This window comes from Capsicum annuum, chromosome 6, assembly GCF_002878395.1.
Source record: "Capsicum annuum cultivar UCD-10X-F1 chromosome 6, UCD10Xv1.1, whole genome shotgun sequence".
Classification (NCBI taxonomy): domain Eukaryota; kingdom Viridiplantae; phylum Streptophyta; class Magnoliopsida; order Solanales; family Solanaceae; genus Capsicum; species Capsicum annuum.
The window spans coordinates 197,766,678-197,776,437 of NC_061116.1; the positions used below are offsets into that span (position 1 = coordinate 197,766,678).

General features: G+C 32.5%; 2 protein-coding genes across 2 annotated transcripts in view; both read right to left on the minus strand.

Moving 5' to 3' along the window:
* The window catches only part of LOC107876060 (sm-like protein LSM1B), a 5,547-nt gene extending 1,678 nt beyond the window's left edge, over positions 1–3,869 (minus strand). The window contains exons 1-4 of the mRNA XM_016723042.2: positions 3,400–3,869; positions 1,684–1,752; positions 1,491–1,606; positions 1,293–1,355 (exon numbers count right to left, since the gene is read on the minus strand). Of these exons, the coding sequence (XP_016578528.2) occupies positions 1,293–1,355; positions 1,491–1,606; positions 1,684–1,752; positions 3,400–3,460 (309 nt within the window). The 5' untranslated portion in view covers positions 3,461–3,869. The remainder of the gene's footprint in view (positions 1–1,292; positions 1,356–1,490; positions 1,607–1,683; positions 1,753–3,399) is intronic.
* Positions 3,870–4,666: 797 nt separating this feature from the next.
* On the minus strand, positions 4,667–7,263 carry LOC107873962 (protein NEGATIVE GRAVITROPIC RESPONSE OF ROOTS). The gene is made up of 3 exons (XM_047414502.1): positions 7,246–7,263; positions 5,537–6,926; positions 4,667–5,356 (listed from the first exon to the last, which is right to left on the minus strand). Exons 1-2 carry the CDS (start codon positions 7,261–7,263, stop codon positions 6,231–6,233), a joined length of 714 nt encoding a protein of 237 aa, XP_047270458.1. The 3' UTR covers positions 4,667–5,356; positions 5,537–6,230.
* Positions 7,264–9,760: the final 2,497 nt, after the last annotated feature.

The following is a 9,760-nucleotide window of genomic DNA, read 5'->3' on the forward strand; positions in this document are numbered from 1 at the left end:
TCTCTCTCTCTCTCTCTCTCTATCTATCTATCTATCTATATATATATATATATATATATAGTAACTTGTGCGGACTCTTCATTTTCGATGCCGCACCTGTGTCGGATTCTCCAAAAATACACTAGTTTTGGCGAATCCGATACGCACCCATTGACACTATTGAAGAGTCCGAGCAACATAGTATGTATATATATATATTAGAATTCAAGCTTTTACTATATCATCCAATAGTGGGGAAGGGCCATCCGCTATTAGAAAACAGGATCTAGGAGCTGTAGAGTTTTATGATATCAAATGTGTGTATTCTATTCTTCAATAGCTTCTATCATCTTATTATTAGAGAAAGTGTTTGTATCAAAAACAAAGTAGGATCTGGCGGGCAGTAGGAAGTGCAAATGTGCAAAAGAAGGGTCAACCATAAACAAACACGCAAAAAACGCAGAGGGAAACCGATCTTTAACAGCGAGTGTCTTGTAGGAACAAGATGAAAGCCTCCTCTTGGAGATTGATGCACTCATGGGTGCATAATTTCTCAAACAGAAGATCAAAAGAGCCCAATTTCAGAAGTAGTGATAGTAGATTATTGTAGGGTAATAAATACAATGATAATCTTTTTTTAATAACCCCACAATGTTAGAACTATAAAAGTTACAAAATTAAAGCCAAAATCACAGAATAACTCCTCTTTATCCAGTCTTGCTTTGTTTATTATTTATTCTTTGCGGGCGGCAGGAGGCTTTTTCAACTTCTGATGTAAAATCCTTTACTACTATTACACTAACTTCTCATAGATATTTTTCAAAGAAACTGACAAAGATAATGTTATTCCTTTTGGTTGAACGCATCTGCTGACACAATCTCTTCTAGTCTTGTTGACTGCGTACACTTACCCTCCCCCCAGACCCCACTTGGTGGGAATATACTGGGTATGTTGTTGTTGTTGTTGTTGTTGTCTATTCAACAAGATCAACACAACCTTAAAGCTCACTAGGATTACATGGCACTTCTACTTTACAGTAGGGTATATCCAACAATTCTCAAAGTGTGTATATCAGATTAGGAGTTAAACATGTTAAATCTAGTTGCAAACAAATGATGAACCTATAGCATTTGCATGTTCCAATATGAACTTAAATTTATTTTTTTTCGAATAACGTGGAGTCTTGGCCGGCTTGCGCTAACTTGGACTAATCCCACGGGATACACTCCACAAGATACCTGCAACCACCCACTAGCAACACGAACTTAATTACACATCTATATGAGTCAAATAAAGAGCAACGAGGTCATACCCTTCTTATCTCAGCTTCTGGGACCCGAGTCATGTGGGGTGGAAGTTCCTCCTTATCTACATCCTTATCAATCAGAACAAAATCTATGAGCAAATAGGCGCGTGCAGGTATACTAAGTAGAAAAAAAATCATTTTAAAAAATATGGCGTGTGTGTGAGAGAGAGAGAAAGAGAAAGAGAGAGAGAGAGTAATGCATACCAACTCGCCAATCAAAACGACATTTTCCCCTCGTATAATATAAAGACCCAACGGAATATCACAGTAGATTTCACCAACAATAAGACGCTCACATGCACCTTCTAATACAGCATTAGCTACACATGGCAGACAACATTTCCTTTAGCTGGTTATTTATTGTTGTGAAGCTGAAGTTGTGACAAGAGAACCCTACCAAATCGGTCAAAAGAACGAAGCGTCCCCAAAAGCTTCCGCCCATCTCGCAGCAACACGAGAAGTTTCTCTGTGAAGGTTATATCAAGTCAAAATAAGAGAAAGAAATAAATAGGGCTTTGAGAACTAAAATCAGGACAAATTAGGCAATTCTAGTTTGCTTGCTACAATGAGTAATATAAAACACTGGGATATTGTTGTTGTTGTAGTAGCATTCTTAAGCTTTTATAAGCAGCTTTCTCCACAACCCATTTTGCAACCCCCCACCCCACCCCCCAAAAAAAAAACCAAGAAGTTCTAAGATTAGATGCTAGCATCCCTTTTGAGAAACAACTCTATCAAGGATATGAATAGCAAATTGTTCAGTTTACTGGATTAGTAGCTGGACTGATACAAGAAAGCAGTGTGACAAAACCACTTCTGCGATGTGGATTTGAATGCGTTACTTCTCAGTGTCTAGAACACTGTTCTACTCACATGGTATGTGAGTTTAGTGAAGCAGTGTTCAACAGTTCACTAGGAAAATTGAAAATACCAGAGGAAAATTCACCAAGTTAGATCACTGTGATATAGCACTTTAGACATCAACAATTTCACACAGAAAGTCTCGAGGAGGCATACCCCATTCTTCTTTTGAGGATTTCCATTACTATCACTTCTCTACCCTTATCAAGTGCTAGTCACCCTTGAAATATACAAGATCGGGCTGAACAGAATGTAGTAAATTATTTTGAAGTGAAATGTTCATGCTCCATCATTTATGTCAAAACAACACCTCACCTCACCCACTCCCATAAAGAGTCTAACGGTGAAACCACTATACAAAATAATATTCTACATGCAAGAGGAGATTCCAAGGTATCTCATCTCCCCGTTTGATTTCCTTAAACTGAGGAAAAAATCCCACTCGTACAACATCCTCCAAGATGGATCCTACATTCAAGAGGAGGAATCCCATCTCCTGTTAGACTTCATAAGAAGAGAAGAATATTTACTCTTTCAACATCTTACTGGTATTCTCTCCTTCCATTAAAGAATGTACTTTGATCGAGATTCTAACATTAACTTATGAGCTAAGAAAATAGAAAGAGATAATACATGTATTATCTGAATTCAAGCAGATCAAACTGCTCCAGCAAGGCTATTTCTTTTCGATAGACAACAAAATAAACAGTTACTCAAACCAGCAAATTGATTAAAAATTAAGCCTTTATGTGCTAATGAAGCCTCAGCAGATTACCTCAGCGGAATTCTAGTTCAGAAATTAGAGCTTAAATCAACAAATTTAGATTAAAGACCTATTAACAGAAATATTAAGCATGCTCCAAAAAAAATTCAAAAAGACCCAAGAACCACTAAGTAAGAACACACACAATCTAAACATTACACCAAGATCCAATTTTTATTAACAAAAAAGAATTAAACAACTAACAAAAAACGTATAATTAGCATCAAACTTCAATCAAGCCAGCCTCAATACCAAACTACTCCCTCTGTTTCAATTTATTCGTTTTAAAGAATGTATCTTTACTTTCTTGGCAACTTTTTACTTTAACTTTCCGCGTGACACGCTTACGACCACAAGATGATTAAAGAACATTTTGATTCATTTTACAAATCTTTAGTTTCAACCCACAAAATTCCGTGTCAAATTAGTATCAAATTTATTAGAAGAAAAAAGAAAAAAAAAAAAAAACAAGGAGAAAGGGGAACTGACTATCAAGATAGCTAGCAAGAGAAGTAGAGAGGTAGATATCTTCTGCACTTGCCCAAGACATTGATGATCTCTTCCTTTCTGTGACCCAAAAAATTCCAAAGCGGTGTCACAATTTGGATTTCAATTCAAATTGCATTGGTAGCTCAAAATCACCCTCCTTTACGCTCCTCTCTAACTAAACTACAACTTCATATACGATATAAATAAAATAAAACCCTAATTCAGTTTGTTGACTTTTGGCTGATTTCAGATCTGAAAATCAGTAACCCTAATTTCGACCTATCCCCAAATATGGGGTGGAGCTGAGTAATTACACAATGTGAGCAACTCCTAGCGTTTCTGAGTAATTACATTACGAATCGATTTAATTTACAAACCATTATTATAATTGAGCCAAAAATGAAAAAAAAAAAAAAAAAAATGAAAGCTGAAATATTTTACACTCCATTTTTTAAGTAAGTACTTATTTTGTTTCAATTTGTCCTACTTTTCTTTGTGTTTTTTAAAAAATGTTTCCTTTATTTTTTAGATAATTTTTAATTTTAATTTTCCTGTGACATGTGTAAGTAAAGATAATAAAATTAAAAAATGTTTTAGTATATTTTATATATTTTTAGCTTAAGTTTATAAAATTCAAAAAAAAAAATCTTTTTATGAACTTTATATTTGAATAGAATTAGATAAGTAAATTGAAACGGTATGACTATGACCTTCTACTCTTGTTTCTCTTTTTATTTGTTTGAAAATTTTGGACTTGTTCTGAATTTTATATTAACTAGTTGGCTACGTCGTGATACACATGAGCCTAATATTGATATATGAAAATTCTAAGTTTGTATAATTTCATCATTTAATCAAAACTTTTATCCACTTAATTGACAAATTCTTATATGTGCATATATTATTATATTTAGATTAATAAAATTTGTATAAGAATATTTTAATTAAGTTGTTAATGTAACACTCAGATAATTTCGAGAGTCCGATAATTTTTTTTTTATGTTTTTTTAAATATTTAAAGTTGTTAATCGTTGTGATTTATATTATTTTTCTTATAGTAACTATAAATATATTGTAAAATATTTTAAGTTAATTATTTTTATTTATGATATTTTAAATATAATGTAATAAGATAAATAAATTAGAACAGACGGATAGGAGGATTAGGTGAGCTACGTGTGAATAAATGACTTGCAAGTACGATCAATTATGCTATATTGACAACCGTTATTCTTGAAATGTTTTATGTGATACCAAAATAGTTTTGCAAAACATTATATTGCCATTTTTTGTTTTAAGTAAATACGATGCAGTAATTAAAAGATAGCTTACATTTGGTTATAATATTGGGATACAACAGATTTCTCATTTTTCATATCCTGGAGTAGCTTTCACACATTGGGTGGAAATGAAAAAGGAATTCACTTCGACATACTTTACTTTATTTGAAAAATAAAAGATGGTCACAAACTCGTAAAAGGAAATTTTGTGAATAATGTTGAGGACTTATGTCATGTAATTAAGAGAGAAAAATAAAAGTTTTCGTACTTTTACTTTTATTATCATGATCCCTTTTTTGTTTGTGTAAAAGACACATCTGAAAGAAAAATAGAGATTTTTCTCGATGTGAAAGTGATTGGGAGACACAATTTAATGATAATCCTATTACTAATATTTATGGAATACTGCTAATCAATTGAAAACAATGTTATAAACAAAAATAAAAGACTAGAAAAAGATTATTCTTTTTAACTAGACAATATGAGGAAAAAATTAAAGTCTCCCAAAAAGTACAAAACGCAAGATTCTTCCATATTACACAACATGTGCTGCATCAATGTGTACAACCATGGAAAAATAGGAAAAAGAAGAAGTATCCTGCCAAGAAAAAAAAAAGAGTATTCTTTGAACATCCCATTTATTTACCCTGAGGCCTATCAAATTTCCAGAACAATAACTGCAAAAAAAAAAAAAAAAACTTAGTCAAATAATGATTCATGAAGCTAACAAAACTACTTGTTCTTCTTAAGGAGCGTACAAACAAAAAATATGACAATTAATTAAAAATGAGCTCGTACAAACAAAAAATATGACAATTAATTAAAAACAAGCGTGTACAAATCAAAATAATACTTACAATCAGAATCGGTTTTGTCCCACTTGGATCCATCACAAGTTTTCTCCCTTCTTTTCTCTTCTGCTTCTTTCTGTGGTGGATGTCGATCCTCTAAATATCTCTTTGTTGATATTCTAGAGGCACTTTGAGGGATTATTTTCTTTGAAAGTATTGTTCTTAATAACTGCAACACAGAAATGTCATTAAAAATAGAGCTTTAAAAGATAAAAAAGAAGTATTCAAATATTGACATAAATAAAGCACATATATGCATGCTCATGCATATTAAATTAAAGGTGGAAATTAATTGAGTCTATGTTGACATTTTTTACACTAACATGTGCATAGGTGGTTGGACAAGGCTTATGGAAGCCAAAATTATTTTAAACAATTTGCAATAAGAAGAATGAAAAGCAATTACTTTAGCGAATTGAGATGTTTGATCATACTTTTAAAATAAAAAAAAATAAATAAATAAGGATTTTGAGTAGTATAAAAAGTTGAAAAATTGTTTTTCTTCCGAGAAACACTTTTATAATATTAACCAAACACATCTTTCAAATTGATTAAAGCATCAAACACAAATTGCTAGCCTCCAAGCATGATATTAGTTGATCTATAATAACATATATTATAACATTAAATCTTGGGTCAATAAACTATAATAATCTGTTAAATTGCATTGATAACGTAATATATATATATAAGTCAAAAATTAATATACCTTCTCCATTCTTGATTCGGGAAGTGTGTCTCGCAAGCTAGGAGTAGGTGCGAAACCACTTGAGCAAACGAACATTTTCTTGAGAAGAAAGGAAACTGATTTCATTCCATTTACTTTCTTTTTGTTCGTCTTGCAAACATGGTCCTTGCATCTCCCAATAATGGCTCTAATAGTCCTATCAATTTCTTCCTCATCCAAATTTTCATAAATTTCCGAATTGGTAGAACTAAATCTGCTGGAAGTCCTACGATCGACTTCCAGACTTGAAGGGCAATTTAGGAATCTGTCCAATGGCAGATTCCCGTCCTGTCGCCCTTCAGCTGCTGCTAATTTAGCGGCAGAAACGGGTTTTTTTGATAATAACTTTGTTAATTCTTTTTGTAATTTGCCAACTTCTTCAGGTGTGAATTCAGCTAAATCTGGAGAGGAACTTTGCTCATTGTAATTGTCCTCTAAGATTTCATTTTCGTTATCATTTTGGTTTTGTATGTTTTGGGTGCTCTCTGAATTTAAATTTGCTCTTAGAGAACTGCTGCTGGCACCAAATGTTCCAATTGATAATAATGAATCGGGCCAACCGTTGAATTCTTCGTTTCGAGGACGTTCTTGGTTTGTCTGATCTATAATAAATACAATATAATATAAGATGAGACTTTCGATAAATAATGAATTGAGATGAATCTGATTCTGATATCAATAAAAATTTAGTCTAATCAATAATCTCAAAGTTATATCAGGAAGTAATGATGGTCCAAAACAATATAAAATAGCAAGTAATATGGTTGAAGGCTTAATCGAGACCTAAACAAAGACTTAGCTACTAGACAATAGATAATGTCAATTAATAAATCAGTAATATGGTTGAATGGACTATTGTTATTTGCCATATATATGTTGAGACACACCAACATGTTCTCTGATTTCTAAATTTATTGTCTTCTGAGTAGGAAGATATATGATTAAATGAGCTAATGTTCGTAGAGAGGAGAGAATATTATGAACAAACCTCCTCCATGTATGCCATTGTCAAAGCAAAACTTACAAGTTTATAACATGCATTTTAGGACTTTGGATTTACTTGGAATCCCTAAACTCCTATATATTTTAACATTGTTGCAAAATATGCATATCACAGTTTACCTGCTACAACATATGGAAGCGGTTCGAGAATATCAGTATTTTTTAAGACCGTTAGCGCATAAACTAAACTCTATAATGGACACTACTTTTCTTGCTAAGGAGTAGATCAAATCAAATAAGGTACAGAGGCGGGCCAGGGTATCGTCAGGGGTTCTCTATATATGTATAGTATATATTTTGATTTTTTTTTAATTTAATCTCTACGTGTGTTTAACTCTTTGAATTTTGAACTCTTTCAGTAAAACTCATGTTTCCACCACCGGTGACAAGTGAAACACAACAAGCTTCTATTGCATGCATGCCAATTTTAATCGAGATCCAAATTGTCATTTTTGCTAAAGAAGTAGAAAGAAGGCTTACTTTTGGTTTGAACTTTGTTCCCTTGTCCTCCATTGAACTTATTTTGCATCCAGCTAAACAACTGCAACCCCCAAACAACAAAGTTAAACAAAATACTTAACTTTAAACTAACCTCTAAAAGCCAAAAAACTAGTAGTATTACATAACACAATTAACATAAAGATTCATGCATATACCAACCTTCATACTTGAAGAAATTAATTATCTCTTTGTTGATCACCTTTGAATTTTGTAAAGAGAAAGCTAAAGAGAGGAGAGAGTATGTATGTGAAGCAGAATATCCTATAGAAGCCAATGAGAAGTGAGCTGTGCTTTAAGTAAATAAAGTTGAGAATGTTAGGAAACTTAAACAATTTCCAATTCTATAATTGGGTTCAAGTTCCTAAATACATGACCTCCCAACTTGATTAGCAACAAGTAGTACTTAAAACGTCTACGTTCATCCATTTAAAGCCTTATAGGGGGTGTGGTACTATGCTTCTTATAAAGTCTCAAATACCAAGAGATGGATATACATAGTACCAACTAGGCCAAGCCAGCTACTTCTAAAGACATTCACCTATCTTCTTATATGGACAAAAATGAAACCACGCAGTTTTTTCCACTTTTTACTATAAAAATAAAGACACATGGGAGAATGTGTGACCAAAATGTTGAAAAAGAAAGGTCTGGAAGTGCTTTAATCCATGACATATATTCAACAATAATGCTAATTTTGAGGCATCCTTTTAGGCATAACTTAATTTTTAAGTAGATTGATAAATCAAAAAGAAGCCATTGGCTATATTCAAAGGGTAGTTATGGACAGGACACACGATTTGTTTAATTAATTTTTCCCTCCTTAAATCTTTAATTGTGACCACTTTAATTCATTAAATCACACAAAAAAGTACCTACTCATACTAGAATTTTCTTTTCTTGATTGTGTTGAGAGGGTCAAACTTTGAGTGTTAAAGATTGTTAGATTGACAAAGCAATAGACAAGATCTTATTCAATCTATGTGTCAAAAATATCCCACGTTTGTCGAGGGAGTTGACTGTATGTTATTGTTATCATATATTTTTAGTACCATATGAATTTGAACAATACTCAGCTTCATCATCTGTATCATAATGAAGAATAGATATTGCTTATATTTGCTATGGTATTTAGTAAAAAATTACTTAATATTATTTACATCAAATCAATAGATGGATGACATCTATATATGTTTATCAATTTTCTTTTGGAAACATACTAAATTACCCTTTAAACTTGTTTTAGAAAAATCACATATGCACTAAAACCTTTATTATCCCACCATCTTTTCTCATAGATTGCTTGACGAGTACATCAGATGGCAGCGGGCGGGGGCGACTTTTAGCGAGACTATATGCAGGGAGGCTGCGGGTTTAAGGCTACTCTGGACAGAGCGAGGCGTGTTTATATGCGAGGCGCAGCCCAGTGGCGGAACCAGGATATTCACTAAGGGGGGTCATAAGTGAATAAACGAATTAACCAAACGGGGTTTAACATCTAATATATATATATAAAATATAATTTTAACTATGTATATATAGCATAATTTTTCGCCGAAGAGGGTTTGCATGAACCCTCTCGACAAAGGGTAGATCCAACACTAGCGAAGTCAGCCTTTGGCTAGAGGGTCGAATCCCCTTCGACGGAAAAATATATCATTTAAACATGATAGAAATTATTTTTTATATATTTATAAATAGATGTTGAACCCCCTTCGGCTAAGTTTTCTACAAATATTGAATTTCCTTAGCTAAAATTCTGACTCCGTCTTTGTTTATACAGGTTCAAACAAAACAAAAGCTAAAAAATTAATATTTCTAAAATTTTGCGAAAAAGAAATTCAGAAAACATGTTACTAACAAGTAATATGCAAAAAGAAAAATTTTAAGTTGCAAAAAGAAAAGTTTCTTTTTTTTTTTGGAAAGCTTCACTCTTTATCATTATTATTGCAAAGTAAATTTCATTTATGGTCATTTAAATTTGCATCTATTACACAAAAGTC